This window comes from Eschscholzia californica, unplaced genomic scaffold (assembly GCF_041429995.1).
Source record: "Eschscholzia californica isolate CP2 unplaced genomic scaffold, dmEscCali1.0.p SCAF_4, whole genome shotgun sequence".
In the NCBI taxonomy this organism is placed as follows: Eukaryota; Viridiplantae; Streptophyta; class Magnoliopsida; order Ranunculales; family Papaveraceae; genus Eschscholzia; species Eschscholzia californica.
In genome coordinates, this window is record NW_028238461.1 from 5690413 (window position 1) to 5707491 (window position 17079).

The window sequence follows — 17079 nt, forward strand, 5'->3', positions numbered from 1 at the left end:
TCAATCCTATTAATCCTGGTTACACACGAGTTTACATAACCACAGAAGAAGCACATTAAGCCTCCATACCTTCATCTTCTTGTACCAATTTTTTTCATTTCTAGCGACGAGCACGGTATTGCTAAAACTTCTAAATAAACTACTTCTTGATTTTCTAATAAGAAACGTCGAAAAGTAGCTTCTCTATTGCCACTTAAAACTGACTCGAAATTGTCCCTGTCTTTAGAATATCCATCTGTATTTAACTTCACTAAACAACTCCTTCAAAGTATCTACCAAACAAGCTATAAACATAACTCTATACTTAATGATTTCAGAGTAAACTAACAACATAAGTAAATTTGATAACTTACATGCCATCACCAAAATCTTCATTGATAATTTCCTTAATACTCTCTCCAAAATGCATAATTGCTTCATTCAATTTACAAAACACCACACCCATGATTACAATTTCATCTCAAAAATTCAATTACAGAAACAAGACCCAAAACCCAAAATTCAATCCAAACCCCAAATTCAAATACCAATTAGAGAAGATAACAAAACCTGTAAACAGTAGGTTCTTGAATGAGATTAGGGTCGTAAAATCTCATGGGTGGTTTCATCATTTCTTAAATAATTTCATCAGGCAAACCAGGAAGAGAAGCTTTTAGTTTAGGAACAGTATCAGGCTTCAATTGAGCTTGTCTTTTGAAGAGTTGGGCAACGTAAACGTTTGTGAGACCAGTCTCTTGTGCGATGAGAGAAAAAAGATTTGCCTGATTTCTCTTTTACCTTTGAAGAACAGACCTTCTCTCTCTCTCTAGATCTGTTCTAGAGAGAGAGAGAAAAGAAAAAAAAAATTAGAGAGAGAGGATAGAGAACATAAAAAAGAATTTTTTTTTTTTTTTTAATGTTTGAAGGTCGCCGGCCGGAAAATTGGCCTGCCGGCGACTTTCGCCGGAGGAGATGATGAGGTGTCGAGAAGATGAAGTGGCAGATAGAACAGATGAGATGGAGGAGAACTTTCAAAAAAGTGTATCCTGTATTCCCCATAAAAATTTATTCCCCGGAGAATTTTAAAAAAAATCTGGATTCCCTCGAGAATTTATTCCCGGAGAATTTTCTTTATTCCCCAAAGCCGCGGCCAATGTAAAATATTGTTTCAACCAAACAAAAAAAATGTAAGATATAGAGATCTACAAATACCTAGAACAAATCTGTAAATACCAACTTTCATTTCAAAACGTATCCAAAGTATTTCTCAACTATATATCTCTTAAAAGAGATCACACATACACCAACCAGACTCTTCTCTCTCTCTCTCTCCCTAGCTTTTTCTTCTTCCCTGAATCAGACGTAATTTGCAGAAGAAATTAAAGGAAACACACCTGCTCTCTCTCTCTCTCTTTGCCCATGTCTTTGTATTGTGTTTAAGCCACAATCTCTCATTCTCTCTCTCTGTCTCTCTCTCTCTCTAGAAATGAAACAAGGAGGAGATAAAGAAATCAACCAGCAACAACTAAATAGAAGCTATAGTAGCTGTAGTATTAGAGACACTACCTTTACCAAAAACAACAACAACAACAAAATTCTCCTTCCTTATAAATATGGTCGTTCCTCTTCCCTCAGCACCACCACCACTACTACTACTACTCCTTCACCCCAACAAAACCCTAATCATCAAATTAAATGCCTTCCTCAACCCATTCCTCTAATTCCACACCTACCCATTAATAATAAACCATCAAGTTCTTCAAGTACTACTACTACTAACAACAACAACAACAATAATAATATCATCCTTAGATCTCTCTTTCACTTACTTTCTCTCTCCTCAGTTGGTCGTAATTGGCTAACCAACAACAACAACAACAACAACAACAACAACAACAACAACAAAAACCCTAGTTCTGGTTTAGGCAGAAAACTCACTGGTACTCTCTTTGGTTACAAAAAATCTCATGTTTGTTTTGCTATTCAACATAACCCAAGATCCGACCCGGTTCTCTTACTCCAATTACCCACTACTACTTCCACTCTTGTTAAAGAGATGTCTTCGGGTTTGCTCCGTATTGCTCTTGAATCCAAGATCCGACCCGAATCCACTCACATCAAACTCTTTCGTGAACCTGTTTGGACTATGTATTGTAACGGTAATAAATGCGGGTACGCTGTTTCCCGGACTTCCGAAGAATCTGACTGGCCCGTTTTGAGTTCCGTTCTTCATTCTGTTTCGGTCGGGGCTGGTGTGATACCAGCTGATAAGACCCGGAATATAAACGGGTCGGATTTAGGTGAGCTTATATACATGAGGGCTAAGTTTGAACGGGTCGTGGGTAATCGTGATTCAGAAGCTTTTTACATGTTGAACCCGGATGGAAGTGGAGGCCCCGATCTTAGCATCTTTCTACTAAGAATTTGATTAACAAACCCACAAGTAATTAATCAGAAATTCTGTATGTGGGATATTATATTTCATGTAACTTTACTAAGCATAACCTGTATTTCCTGCAAAACGAAATTTATTGATCGTGTTATGTAGTTAACAAGTATGTCAAATTTATTGAACATGTTATGTAGTTAGCAAGTGTGACTGTCTAGGGTACACTCTAATGTGATTTGAAGTCATGTATTATTTGCAAGAATTCAAGTTCAAAACTAAAATGATTTCATTAGTTCTAAGCTATGTGTGAATCAAGAGAATAGATAGTGCTTTGTATTTATTAAGTCAAATCTCAAATTCGACTCTAAGGCACAAATTGATTTGGGTCAGATTTCAAAATGTTTGGTTTGTATGACTTGTGAGTTTCGACTAATTTTTGGTCCACTTTAATGTGACGATGTAGATCTGAGTCAGATTCAGTCAGTGCAAAAAAAAAAACACCACCTTCGATATTTACAAACCAAACACATAGGAATAAACCAAACCACTAGACGGAGTAAGATCCAGCCAAGTCAGTTGAGTATAGATTCTCTTTAGTTAAAATCAACCAGTCCTATTCCAGACTTGAATAGGAATGAAGCTTACATGAAGATAAAGAGAGAGTTGACCCACAAACGAGAACTCTTGATTTCCTTTTAAGTCTAGGATAGGTTTTGACTTTTAACTTCTTCTACCATTAATCATTAATAAATAAAGTTACTCTCCCTTTTGTGCCGAATAAATTGTTTCCGGTGCCTCCCAATACCATTGACCAAAAATTGAGTTAGTTCCATGAAGTTTTTCTCTAGTACAACTACTCCAATTCCTATCAACAAAAAAAAAAAATTAGTCCAATTCCATCAAGAACATTATTTATTATAACATTACTAACAAATATTAATATTCCAATTAGGCGATAATTAGATAAAATAAAATAAAATAAAATAAATAGATAATGGAAGTATAAAGTCTAATTAATAGAAGAGGATTAAGGATGTAGAGAGTGAGATAGAGTTAAGAAGGAAGCTTAGGGAGAGGTCTGCCAGCAAAGAAGTGATGGATGAGGTGAAGAACCCTAGTGGGTTGATAACTTGGGACCTGATGAGCCGCTCCTCTAACTGTTGCAAATGTTAGATCCCCCTCGTACACCATTGTGTATCCATTATCAAAAACCTAAGAGTGGGTGATATTTAATTAGTACTTATAGGAAAATATACCTCTTGTTTGTGGAACCACTGATACCATTTCGTTTTGAGTGGAAGCTTCATCTTATTGAGCGAATATCTAGTTGAGGTAAGTGGGACTATTGCATCTGTATCGCCATTGTATTACAAAATTTAAAAAATATATGTCTACAGTCATATCTAAGATGTTGATTACTAGAATTATCATAAGAAATAATTAAAAAGCAAGATATATACCTAAATATCCAAATTCGTAGGCCTGTGGGTTTGAACCTTTTTTAGTGAATAGCTACATGGTTTACAAGGACTACAGTGAACTGTAAGTCTTGAATTGAGTCCTAGTTATTGTATACCAATATAGCTATCACACAGCTAGTTTCTTACTTACGTAAATTCTCAGTTTTGTTCTTTTCAGCCATGAACGATCCTAGATTCTTATGTGTTACTGGAGAATTCAGCTTAAAATGACATTCTCATATAACCGACCACAATTCTCACACGTATAGGTTTTTTTAACTTAGGTATCCTGCTATACCTTTACTCTAAAATTTATTCTAAGTCTTTTCGAAATTATTAAAACCTTCAAGCTTAACCTCTTTAATGCAGGCGACACTAATAAGCTTAGTTCTCTTTCAGTGTCACTTTTGAGTCAGGGTATAACTTCAGTTTTCTTTTGAACCTAGATTATGGGATCTCCAGTTTTCTAGGTAGGTTTTCATCGTACCTTTACTCATTTTCTTTGGGCAGCAATCCCATTCTTTTTTATGAAGCAATTACTAGACTTCTAAATAACCCCTTAGTAAAAGGGTCGGCTAGGTTATCTTTGGATTTCACATAGTCAAATTATGATGACTCCCTCAGTGAGTAATTGCTTTACGGTGTTATATCGTCGACGAATGTGTCGTGACTTACCGTTATACATCTTACTATGTGCTTGTGCAATCGCACCTTGATTAACACAATGTACATTGATTGCAGGCACTAGCTTAGGCCATATCGGTATATCTACTAAAAAATGTCTTAGCCATTCAACTACTTCTGCAACTTTATCCAATGCAATGAACTCTGAAATCATTGTTGATCTAGCAATAAAAGTTTTCTTAGAAGATTTTCTACAGATGACAGCCCCTCTAAGTGTGAATACATAACCACTGTTTGACTTTGTATCATCGGTATCTGATATCCAATTTGTATCACAATATCCTTCAAGTAATTCTAGATAATTAGTGTAAAGGAGTTCATATTCCTTTGTATGTCGTAGATACCGTAATAGCCTGGTTATAGCAATCCAATGTGTCTCATCCGGATTACTTGTGAATCTGCTCAGTTTGCTAACTGAGAGAGCTAAGTCTGGTTGAGTACAACTCAAGAGATACATAAGACTGTCTATTATCCTTGAGTACTCTAATTGTCTTACTCCGGTTCTAGTATTCTTTTTAAGATGAATACTTGGATATAACAGAGACATACCTATCTGTCGTCATTTTTGCTAAACTTTTTCAAAATCTTCTCAACATAGTGAGATGGGGACAAACTAATCCCTTCAGCTGTCTTGGTAAGTTTTATGCCAAGAATGACTTCAGCTTTTCCCAAATCTTTCATATCGAAGTTTTTGGAAAGCATTTTCTTAGTTGTATTAATGACATCTATCTCTAATAATTAACATATCTTCTACATACAAACATAATATGACACATCCTTTTGCAGTGTTCTTAGTGTAGATACATTTGTCACACTCATTAATTTTGAACCCATTTGATAGCAAAATATTATCAAATTTGAGATGCCACTGCTTAGGAGCTTGCTTGAGACTGTATAATGATTTTACTAATCTACAAACCTTCTTTTCTTATCCAGGAACGACAAACCCTTCTGGTTGTTTCATACAGATTATTGGATGTGGTCATGACATATAAAAGCTATCTCTCACCAACGAAGAACAGGGTATAAATATCAACTATACGACTAATTTTTATTTTTATCACATCTTTCGTCTTAAGTTTCCACTTGTTGTTCTCACAATCATTGAGTGCCACATCAAACCTTTGAAATATCAAAAAAGAAACGCTTAAGTTCGAAGAATCTAAGAAGTGGTGAATTTTGTGACGGGTCTTCGTTCGTACGACGAGAGAGACAAAGAAACAAAAATACTGAAGTGCATAAATTGGAAAAAGACTCTAAACAAATGTATGTACATAAACGTTCAGAAACAAAAATACGGACTGCAAAAGAAATTTTATATTTGAGAATTTCATTGTTCGCACATGCAACTTATAAAACATCTAAAGTGCAATAAAGCATAAAATAACTATCCAAACAAGCACTCCAAGTTTCTCAAATTAACTATCTAATCAAGCTTGGTTGTTGCCACCAACCTCAATTAGAGTGTTCATATTAGGAATACACCCCTCAGAAACCTCAGAACATAATAGTTTGGAAACACTAGTTTGAATTTCGTATTCTATCCAATAAGATTTCTCCGTCCCATCATTCAAAAAGGTTAAGACATCTAAAACCAATTTCTCACCATCGAAGAACACGGGTCGAATATAAACTATTCGACGAAATGAAGTTTTTATCACATCATTTCTCTTAATTTTCCACTTATTCTTTTCATAGTCATGTAGTACCCAAATGATTATATCACCTTCTGGGATAACCACTACAAGATTAACTTCATCTTTTACAACACCTAGCCAAAGACATTTCCACCGAGGAATAAATCTAGGTTTAGTGACCATTTTAGATGCACTCTTGGGTATTTTAAAAATTCTGCTCTCTTCTTTTTCCAAATTAAATGCAATAATATGTTTTTTGCCAATAAACCAATGTATAATCCCTCGAAAACAAACAGGATTATGTACTTTTCCTCTATATATGTTGGAGTCGAAATCGTATATTATCCAAGCAGTCTTTTTGGAATCTCTCCAACACCCTTTCTTCAAATTGAAAATCTCGAATCTAATCATTTTCTTTGCTCTAACCATGCAAACTACATTGTAGTGGTTATAGTAATACGGAGAGGATGAAGTCGGTCCAAAGACTAACCCAAAAAAACATAGCAGACGTTTGTGAGGAGACGGAATAAACTGTTTTGCCTTGGTTAAAGGGTTAAAAATGCAAATATAGTTTTGATCAAACTGAACCAAAAGAAGGCCATGAAAACTAGCTATGCCTCTGACACATTTACGATTAAACTCATCGAACTCTTTAGGTAAGTCAAGAGAAACAACAGTTTCACGAAGGAGATTGGGTGAAGAGCGAACAAAAGATAGCCTGCTGATATTTGTAGGAAAAGACCCCGCGAAATAACTACAAGCATTTAGATTGGTTTGAAGACTAGTATGTTTGTTTACAAAGAATGGGTCACAGACTAAAGAATACCATCTTTTGTTGATAACTTTGAATCCAGCTACGGTTTTAGCAGGCAGTCGTATTAGAATTTCACTGAGGAGATTATCGTCAAGGTTGTCCAAGACGGTGGCGGTTGGCAGAGAGAAGGAATCTGCACACAAATAAGAGAGAGATAGAGAAAGTTAGAAACTTCATCAGCAAGACTCTCATTATTCCCTAAAACATATAGAGAGACAGAGAGAGAATGATGTGTACTACTACCTGTTTTACTTTTCACGGTCCTGCTACTTTGGGAACTAGTAATAGTCTTCCGCCGTTTTAATGTCATTATGCCGTCCATCGATTACTTGTTGGTGTTCCTGAAGAAGAAGATGATCGGTAACTAAAGGGAAGGGCAGCGGGAAAGGTTAAGGCCTAAGTCATTCTGCCTTATTTATACAAGTTTATGAAATTTTTTTTTTTTGAAACCATGAGTTTATGAAAATTAAAACTCTGTTTATAGTAGGTTTTCATGGGTGATTAGGGGAAACAAAAATATTTTTCGAGGAATGTCTTTATCTTCCTACAAATAATTCAACCCCAATTTCTAGTATTTTTTTGTTAAAAAGACAACCCATCTTTTTAACTAGCTAGGCCCCAAGTAAGTTATAAAAATAGGCTTGAAGGACATTTTTAAAGGCACCAACTTTTTAAGAGTCAAAAATATGAACAGGAAATTGGGTCGGAGGCCCAATTTCTAGTATTTTTTTGTTAAAAAGACAACCCATCTTTTTAACTAGCTAGGCCCCAAGTAAGTTATAAAAATAGGCTTGAAGGACATTTTTAAAGGCACCAACTTTTTAAGAGTCAAAAATATGAACAGGAAATTGGGTCGGAGGCCCAATTTCTAGTATTTTTTTGTTAAAAAGACAACCCATCTTTTTAACTAGCTAGGCCCCAAGTAAGTTATAAAAATAGGCTTGAAGGACATTTTTAAAGGCACCAACTTTTTAAGAGTCAAAAATACCCTTCATTCAATTAGAAATACCTAGTAATAATCTAACTAATAAATCAGGAACTTGAGTTTTTCTCATGAACGAACCGAGTTGGATTGTTGACGCCGATTAAAATTTCTGGGGTTTGAATCGATTTTGGCTATAAGATGGGTTGATGTTTTTAGGTTTTGGTGATTTAATCTATTTGCTTGTTGTTTGAAGAGGCTTTTAAGGAGTTTGATTTAGTTTTGGTTCTAAATTCTAGAGAGAGAAAGTTTTATATACTTTCAATGGAAGGAGAATTTGATAGTGTTTCAAGGTATAATCCAACTTCTTCATTGCTTTATTTTCATTAAGTTATGAATGATGGATGACAATTTGTTAGTTTTGATGTTTATGTTCAAACTTATTTGTTGGATTTATATGGAAGTTGTGAAAGTATAGTTGATGCAAGCAATGTGTTTGATAAAAAATGCTTGAAAGAGATGTTGTTGCTTGGAATGCAACGTTAGTTGGTTATACAAGACGTAGGTTGGTTGAAATAGCTATAAAAGTTGTTAGATGAAATGCCTGTGAGAAATATTTTTTTTCTTGGACAATCATGATTGGTATTTATGTTCAAATTGAGAATTTCATGAAAGCTTTGGAAGTTTTTCGAAGAAAAGTAAAATGATGGTGCTAGAGCTTATAAAATGACTATTATGAATTTGTAGGGGTTTTAGCTAGTTTTTCGATACAACATTCTATTAGACAAAATATAATAATTTGTAACAAATTTCATGTTAAATCAATTCAAAAACTAATTTGCAAACCATTGCATGGCATTGCAAGGTGTTTGCAAGGCTCTGCAAGGTGTTTGCAAGGCTCTGCAAAGTGTTTGCAAGGCTCTGCAAGGTATTTGCAAAGCTTTGCAAGGCTCTGCAAAGTGTTCGCAAGGTTGTGCAAGGTATTTGCAAAAGTCATGCAAGGTGTTCGCAAGGCTCTGCAAAGTTTTTGCAAGGCTCTGCAAGGTGTTCGCAAGGCTCTGCAATTTGTTTGCAAGGCTATCCAAGGTGTTTGCAAAAACCATGCAAGGTGTTTGCAAGGCTCTGCAAGGTATTTGCAAGGCTTTGCAAGGCAGTGCAAAGTGTTTGCAAGGCAGTGCAAGTTGTTTGCAAGGTATTTTCTTAGACTAGGGTTAGGTTAGTCTTTTTACTGAAATTGAAAATTACATAATTGCCATCAGGGAGGTGAAGCCTAAAAAACTTTGATGAATTCTTTTTAACCAAAATCATAATTTCTTAGGGAGTTTTGGCCAAATTCCCCCAGTGTGAATATCACCTCTCTTCGCGTATTGATCCATTTTAGTCATACAAGAATTGAACAATGGTTTGATCTTGCTTTCTTGTTGAACTACCTTATGCAAAATCGAATCAGCTTTTTCAACTTCACCTGCCTGGACATAAAGTTTAATTAGAGCATCCCAAGTGAACACATCTATTCGATATCCATCACTAGCCATTCCCTTCGCCAATTCTTTACCTTTTGCCAATAGCTTATGTTTTGCATAAACATTCAAGAGAGGAGGATAAGAGCATCTCCAATGGGACACTCAATTTCTAACACTTAGAGTGTCACATATGACTTTTTGGAGTTTTTGATAAAAAACCATCCCCAGTGGAACACTTTGTTAGACACCCTAATATGAGGTGGACACATTGGAGATGCTCTAACATCTAGAGGAGAGTTTTTTCCATGTCTTCTTCATATATTCAAACACTTCCTCCGCATTATCTACCTTTCCCACTTGACCCCAAGTTTCAATGGCAGCAAAACACTAGTCAACCCGGGGACTTGATTTACAAAGAATTTGATTAACAAACCCATAAGTAATTAATCACAAATGTTGAATGTAGGATATTATATTTCTTGTAACTTTACTAAGCATAACTTGTATTTCCGGCAAAACAAAATTTATTGAACGTGTTATGTAGTTAGCAAGTATGACAAATTTATTGAACCTGTTGTGTAGTTAGCATGTGTGACGGTCTAGCATACGCTCTAATATGATTTGAAGTCTATGTGTTACTTTTAAGTCTAAATTTGAAATGATTTCACATAATTCGAAGCTATATGTGGATCAACAGAATAGGTAGTGTTTTGTATTTCCCAAGTCAAATCTCAAATTCGACTTTAAAGTGCGAATTAATTTGAGTAAGATTTCAAAATGTTTGGTTTGTATGACTTTTGAGTGGTTGATTTGGACTAACTTTTGGTCCACTTGAGTATGACAATTTAGAACCAGCTTAGTATAACTAGTCCAATTCCATCAAAGAACATTATTTATTGTAACATTATCAACAAATATTAACATTGCAACTTATAGGCGATAAAACGATTTATAAACTAAAATAAATATATAATGGAAGTATTAAGTCTAATTAATAGAAGAGGATTAAGGATGTAGAGAGTGAGAGAGGGTTAATTAAGAAGGAAGCTTAGGGAGAGGTCTGCCAGCAAGAAAGTGATGAATGAGGTCAAGAACTCTGGTGGGTTGATAACTTGGGACCTGATGACCCGCTCCTCTAACTGTTGCAAATGTTAGATCCCCTTCATACACCATTGTGTATCCTCCAACCTGTTTCATTGATCACCATTTTACATCCATTATCAACAACAAATCCTCTTACAAACAATATACGATAATCACAACATTTGTTTAATATCGACATAAGAGTACGTGAATCGTGATATTTAATTAGTACTTATAACAAAGTATACCTCTTGTTTGTGGAACCACGGATACCATTTCGTTTTTAATGAAAGCTTCATCTTATTTAGTGAATATCTAGTTGAGGTAACTGGAACTCTTGCATCTGTATCCCCACTGCATTACAAAATTCAAAAAATATGCACGTTTATAGTCATGCCTAAGATGTTGATTACTAGAATTATCATAAAAAATAATAAAAAGCGAGATATATACCTAAATACCCAAACTCGAAGGCCTTCAGCCATAAACTCTTTTAGAAGTGGTAAGACGGACGATGGACTATCTCCCCAAGAACTTATAACGTCACTGCAGGGACCAACAAAGTATTAACTTTTCTATCATTTTTATTTAAGTTATTAGAAGAATACCAATGACACGATATACAATAGTTTAGTATTCTCACTCGTATATAAATAAATAAAATTTACCTGCAAGGTTCCCACGTATAATTAAGTTGTGTGACATTTGCGTGTAATGCCTTTTGTACTTCTGGAGTATTTAAGTAAGCATGTACATAATATTCACTGCACGGATCAAATTCCATTACCTGCATTTTAAACCATTGAAACGATTAAGATTTGATTTTAGCAAACAAATCTTTTTCTCCAATATGAGAAAACTCTGAATTTTATGTCATAGTCGAGCTCAAATTCTATATGGCTAGCAATCCATTTTTTCATCTTTATGTGCACATCTCAAATGAGGTAATACTCGGCAAATTATTAACAAACATATTGTACGTACCGAGGCCTTCTTTGGGTAGTCAGTGAGATTGTTAGTGATACATAAAGGGGCATAAATGTTGTAGAAATCGATGAAACCTATATCGGTATTAGCTTCATCAAGAGCTTCTTGACACTGGTTGGGCGGGTCAGAAGTTGCTTCTGGACTGAAATCACAGTAGTTGCTTATATTGTAGTTAGCTTCATCGGATAAGAGAGCATGGTTCCAAAAATAATCATACATTCCTCTTTGATCGGTTTCGTCATTGATAACAGCATTCCCTATCTGAATTTTTATCACATTCATTAGAAAATGATATACATATATCTAAAATATTAAGCAAGCCAAGCATTGGCCAAGATCTGGACCGACCCCCAAACTGGGCTAGTATTTCCGGTCCAATATTAGCCTACTTTGGCATCAACCCAGCAGGCTGAACTACATGACCCGTGCGTCGGACCAGACCACTTCAGTCTGCCTTGGGCCCACTAACCTGACCCGACATAGTCGACTTCCTAGTTTTATTTTCGAAATTTAAATGATTCAAGGTGAAGAGAGATATATAATGAGAGACTAAAGAGAGTTAGGTGGTGTTGGTATTTTTCTGAATAAGATTTGACATCTATATGATATCTGAAATGATTCTGGTCAACTTTAAGCAAATTTTTTTGTCTGATTTGTGATATTTGACTCGTCTAGATCACTACTTAATTTAGATGAGTCAAATTCAAACAGTTTAACCATCTTCGACCGAGGAGAGTTACAAAGAGAGAAGGGTACATACAATGATTCCTTTGAGGTTGATAGTGTGTTTCTGATTAGAAATTTTGTTATGTCGGAGAATAGTGTGTGCAAGCTCAGGAACATAATGACCGGCATAACTCTCGCCTGAAATAAAAAAATCCCTCTTCTTGTACTCTGGAAATCTCTCTAACCAGTTCACCAAAAACACATAGTTATCCTCCGCCGTCATTCTATCTCCGCTCAAGTTGTAATCTGACGTTCGGTTTGAGTACGAGAACCCAACTCCCGCGGGAGACTCCAAAAATAATACATTTGCAACTTCATAAATAATTAATCAAACATTAATAAGTTAGTACAAATTCAAGTGAAATTTAATTAAATCTTTTTGTGTAGTTCCTATTGAGCTCTCAACATGTCATCAATTCGCTCGCTTGACCATACACTTGACGACTTGACACTTGACGACTTGACCGACTTCAATTCGGTTTGAAATCTATCGACTTTAACCCAAAATTGAGAGATGGTCAAATGTAAGAAGCCAAACTAACGAGTTTGGTCATGTATTGCGCTAAATGAGAATTGGCCTTTTTAACAAATTATTCTAGCGCCTGGTGATAAAATGTGATTACTAGGAGTCACATTCCACAATGATGCCTGATATGCAAAATGTATCAGGAATCACACTTTCAGAAAACTGTCTTTTCATTAGTGAGGGTAAATTATGACCTTAATGTAAGGGCAAGAAATTAAGGGTAGTACCTTTATTCCAAGAATATGGATTATGGTAAAGGGTTTTGCCATCACTATGAACCCTGAATGGTCCAAGTTCTTGCATTGCTCCATATGCAAGTGATGAGCATCCTGGCCCTATTCCAAACAAACAAACCAAAACATCTTATATGTATAATATTAAGAAAATCTCCTACTAAAATGCAAGTTTTTAGAAAAACATAGCCCTAATAATAATTTGCGACATGCAGTTGTCTTTATACTTATTTGGGATTTGACGCAGGCCGTTGTCTTTGTACTTATTCGCGACTGCGAAGTCTGTCGCGAATGCCTATTTCCGACAGAGAAAACGGTCTAATTCTCTTCGTAAGGTATTAAAGACTAAAAAGACAAGGGGTTTAAGGTGAGTGGAATTTTGTTTGATTAAGGTTATGACCCCTTGGAAGAAAAGATTACTTCTTTGGCATTATTGCAGTATTAGGGCAAGATGTTTTAAGATCTTGACAATTAAGCAACCTACTCCCTTTCCCTTATATTGTAGTGAATAAGAGAAATTCAATGAAAATAAATGTGCTCTTTTCACCACAAAGAACAAATCCTTTTCTATTGTAGCTAGTCTCAACCATATACTATCATTTTTTTTTCCTAAAACTATACACTATATCATATAATTCAAAAAAATTGAACTTTGTGGGCCGGGTTAAAACTATGTGAAAACTGGATTATTGTTCTCTTCTAAATTTGATCTACCCTTTGGGCAGAGAGAATTGATATAAAAGAACATTTTTTTAACTTAAAGTTTAATAAAGCACTTGTTATAATATGGTTAATCAGATAAGATCCTGAAGACAGATATGACAATGTTACAAACTTAGTTTAGGAAGCAAAAACGACAGAATACCTAAGTGAAGGTAGAATCCAAGTAACCTTGTTGTGATGAGGATCTATACTCTTGTACATATGTCTAATCAAAATTTCTAAACTTGCTTATATCATGCCTAATTTAATTTTTTAATGATTGTGGATTAGTCAATGAAAATTAGAGTGGTAACGCAGAGGTCATGTCTACTTAAATTATGCCTTGAAAATCCCGATAGGAACTCCTAAACCTAAAGTTTCTACAATAACCTCAATTTACATAGAAAATCGCAGATCATTAATGCACCTCATTCGTAAAAAGAATTCACCCAGGAAAACTAAACATACTCATGAAAGAATTTGCTAAAAATTTGCTAGTCCACAATCTGAAATGTTATCGACACATAGCTAATTATTTGTATTATAACCAACTAAAAATGGCATTTTTATATAGAAATTTAGTATTAAAAAACACAAACACAAGCAAAAAAAACTTGAACTAAGACAAGGATTGATTAAAATAGACAATAAATGAAACATCAAAGTAATTAATTAACAACTTAATCAAGATCAAGTGAAATAAAAATGTGAGAAGAAATTAATACCTCCATTAAGCCAAAGAAGAAGAGGTTTAGAACTCTTTAACTTTTCATCAGCCTCAACAAAATAGTAATAAAGAGCCCTACCAGCTTTATGATCCACTGTTACATATCCTCCATACTGACTAAATCCAACCTTAGGTTGTCCTGGCAAATTTTCAATTCTATCTTTTTCCTTCAACCATTTTTGTGAATGAAGAACTACTCGATCTCGTTTTTCGACAATTTTGCTCTCCTCGTAGAGACGGGTATCTATGATATTTCCTCTCCGTAGTTTTTCGTCGGAAAATCGTTTAAGAGTTTCTCCTTGTTTATTGGCATTTGCAAGAAGGTATGAAGAAAAAAGAAATAACAAGAATAACTCTACTCTAGTAGTACTCTTCATCCCTCCCCCTCTCTCTCTCTCTGTAAGATGTCTCTTTCTCTCTCTTCTTTGATCTTCTTAGCTAGTGCATGAAAAAGATCAAGTGAAGAGTACTAGGTAACTAGCTAGCAAGGTAGTACTAGTTCCTTTGTTAATGATTTCAAGTTTCAACAACTGCTTCAACTACTAATTATATTAATAATTAAACTAGATTGGATCTGATGGTAATTGTGATTATTTAGTAATTTATCAATTAGATTATTTTGATTAATTAGAAATTAGCTAGTAAAAAGGAATCGATTCACGACACGCAAATTATATGATCAACCATGTTCATGATTGACAATTTGTTTGAGACCCATCATTTTGTGTGGTGAGTGGGTCACTACCATCCATAGGGACAGTGAGATAGAACACAAGAACAAGTTGTAAAGTTTATCAATTATGAAAGAAAGCAAAAAAGAAAGAAGGGAAATGAAAGGGATCTTACGTTGGAGGAATTACAATTCGAAAAATGTCTGAAGAAACTACAAAAGTACACCTACTCCAAACCTAAAGAAGAATCAACCGTCTGTCGAGAGAGAAAAAAAAATCAAATTTTCTAAAATAAATTGTTATTACAACAAAAATTTGGGGTTATTAAGAGAATGAAAAATAATGATCACACGACGAGTTTTTCAACAAAAAAAAGCTATTATTTATGTTATAATGAACATTTTTTAAACATTACTTTTATCCTAATCTTATTTTCAAATTGAGCTGTTCAGGTTTTGGCTAGATCCTAGTGAACAATTATATTTTAACTTCATTAGGATTATGTGCAAATATAAATATATCTAATGCAGAAAGGTATGTCTGTTGAGTAGGCAGCATCTAAAAACTAGTTGGTGTGAATCACATGCTAACTTTTTTTCTTTTTGCTGAAGGATTTTGAGAGTCACTATACATATATATATTATATTGCAATGATACATCAAGAAGATTTTATGTGAATAAACATATTAATAGTAATAACCACTACACTTGGACCTTAAAACTTATAGTACATATTAGGACCCTAAAAACCCCATCCAGAAACCCTCAAACCGTGGCCAATACTATTACCGACTGTTTATAATATGGAGAACAATTTAAAGAGAGATATAGAGAGTGAAAATACTTGTTATTTAAGCTTCTTGATCAAACGAAGAGGGATGAGACATATGACCATGACGGACAGGGTCGAGACTGACAATTTAGGATGTGGTGTCAAACTTTTAATTGGGGACTTTCTGTACAGACGTAAGGTTAAAAAAGTACAAGATAATCAATAAATACAAATTTAAAATAGTTCACAAAAGTTATATTAAATCATTGATGAATCCAAACTCAATAAATGACAATTTTAGACTATTGGTCTAACGTGTTTCCAAATACTTTATTGATTTATATAGGCTTTTATTCCAAATTAAGAATTCGACTTTGCTTTCATACACAATCCAAAATTAAGTCTAGAAAGATAGATTTAATAGAGAAAGAAGATAGAGTAAGAGAAATACAAAAATTAGATTGACATTTGCAAGAGAGAAAGAGAGACGGAGAATATAAAAGAGAAGATATTGATGAAGTATATGTATTGTGGTTCATAATATAGAGATTGGAGCGGGATTAAGGAAGTAGGAGAAAGATGTATTTTCTACCAAAATTCCAAGTGGAGAAAAACGTAAGTGGACCGAAGTCAAAGTTGTTGTACAATTTAATAAAAAATATGACCGAACATTTATTAAGGAATATTTTGTGGGGGCCTATTGTGGTGAGGCCCTTGTGCGGCTGCACCAGCTACGCCCTCGACCACATGCTCATGCTCAAATGTTAAGGTTTCGATTAATCTCGAAGAGGAATTACTGCGGTGCATTAATGATTTAAAGACAAAAAGAGGAAAAAGGAGAACAAACTTAGATGGGGCAGGCAGAAACAAGAGAGTTCTTGACGGCATAATATAATAGCCGTTGGAAAAAATTAGTCAAATTTTTTTTTGTAGTTGTATTTCGCACTCTCGAAGTAAAACCATTGAAAAATTATTGGTAAAATCATATTATTGCCGCTTATGTAATTGTTGGAACCGTGGAAATATAACATTTTTTCGTCCACTTTCCAAAAATCTTTTAAGAGTGACCATTAAGGGCGGTTTTACAAAAGCCATTGGAGAATAGAGAAATACCTAGGGCTTCATAAAACTAGTACGTTATCTCGCCCCTATCACGCTTTCAGTGTTTCTTTAGCTTTCACGCCAGAAAACATAGGAAAATGACTTAGGTGGATGTATGCGATGAAAAATCATCCATGGTTTAGTCCCATATTACACAAATAGGGTTTGAATTAACGTGCAGGAAACATTTTAGTGCCTTTCAT

General features: G+C 34.6%; 2 protein-coding genes and 1 pseudogene across 4 annotated transcripts; 1 reads left to right on the forward strand and 2 right to left on the reverse strand.

Annotated features, from left to right (window-relative positions):
* Positions 1-1268: 1268 nt before the first annotated feature.
* Positions 1269-2572, forward strand: LOC147541962 (protein MIZU-KUSSEI 1 pseudogene; annotated as a pseudogene). The gene has a single exon (XR_015223505.1). The product of XR_015223505.1 is annotated as a protein MIZU-KUSSEI 1 pseudogene (transcript).
* A 3191-nt stretch (positions 2573-5763) lies between these two features.
* Positions 5764-7354, reverse strand: LOC147541963 (F-box protein At1g20360-like). The gene is made up of 2 exons (XM_086673211.1): positions 7207-7354; positions 5764-7096 (listed from the first exon to the last, which is right to left on the reverse strand). The coding sequence occupies exons 1-2, from the start codon at positions 7283-7285 to the stop codon at positions 5943-5945; spliced, it is 1233 nt and encodes a 410-aa protein (XP_086529337.1). The 5' UTR covers positions 7286-7354; the 3' UTR covers positions 5764-5942.
* A 2850-nt stretch (positions 7355-10204) lies between these two features.
* On the reverse strand, positions 10205-15658 carry LOC147541964 (serine carboxypeptidase-like 40). Of its 2 annotated transcripts, XM_086635214.1 has the most exons (8): positions 14331-15658; positions 12898-13005; positions 12179-12456; positions 11416-11679; positions 11100-11218; positions 10885-10977; positions 10680-10785; positions 10205-10536 (listed from the first exon to the last, which is right to left on the reverse strand). In XM_086635214.1, exons 1-8 carry the CDS (start codon positions 14707-14709, stop codon positions 10384-10386), a joined length of 1500 nt encoding a protein of 499 aa, XP_086491340.1. In that variant the 5' UTR covers positions 14710-15658; the 3' UTR covers positions 10205-10383. The 2 variants fall into 2 exon arrangements, with proteins under 2 accessions (XP_086491340.1, XP_086491341.1); XM_086635215.1 differs by lacking the exon at positions 11416-11679.
* Between the last annotated feature and the right edge of the window lie 1421 nt (positions 15659-17079).

Bases quoted from the DNA above. Each gene is read 5' to 3' on its own strand.
- LOC147541963 (XM_086673211.1), bottom strand. From the start codon at position 7,285: ATGGACGGCATAATGACATTAAAACGGCGGAAGACTATTACTAGTTCC. The intron at 7,097-7,206 runs GTAGTAGTACAC...ATTTGTGTGCAG, and splicing joins GACCGTGAAAAGTAAAACAG to ATTCCTTCTCTCTGCCAACC.
- LOC147541964 (XM_086635214.1), bottom strand. From the start codon at position 14,709: ATGAAGAGTACTACTAGAGTAGAGTTATTCTTGTTATTTCTTTTTTCT. The intron at 12,457-12,897 runs GTACTACCCTTA...TTATTTATGAAG, and splicing joins TCCATATTCTTGGAATAAAG to TTGCAAATGTATTATTTTTG. The intron at 10,786-10,884 runs GTATATATCTCG...TTTGTAATGCAG, and splicing joins CTTCGAGTTTGGGTATTTAG to TGGGGATACAGATGCAAGAG.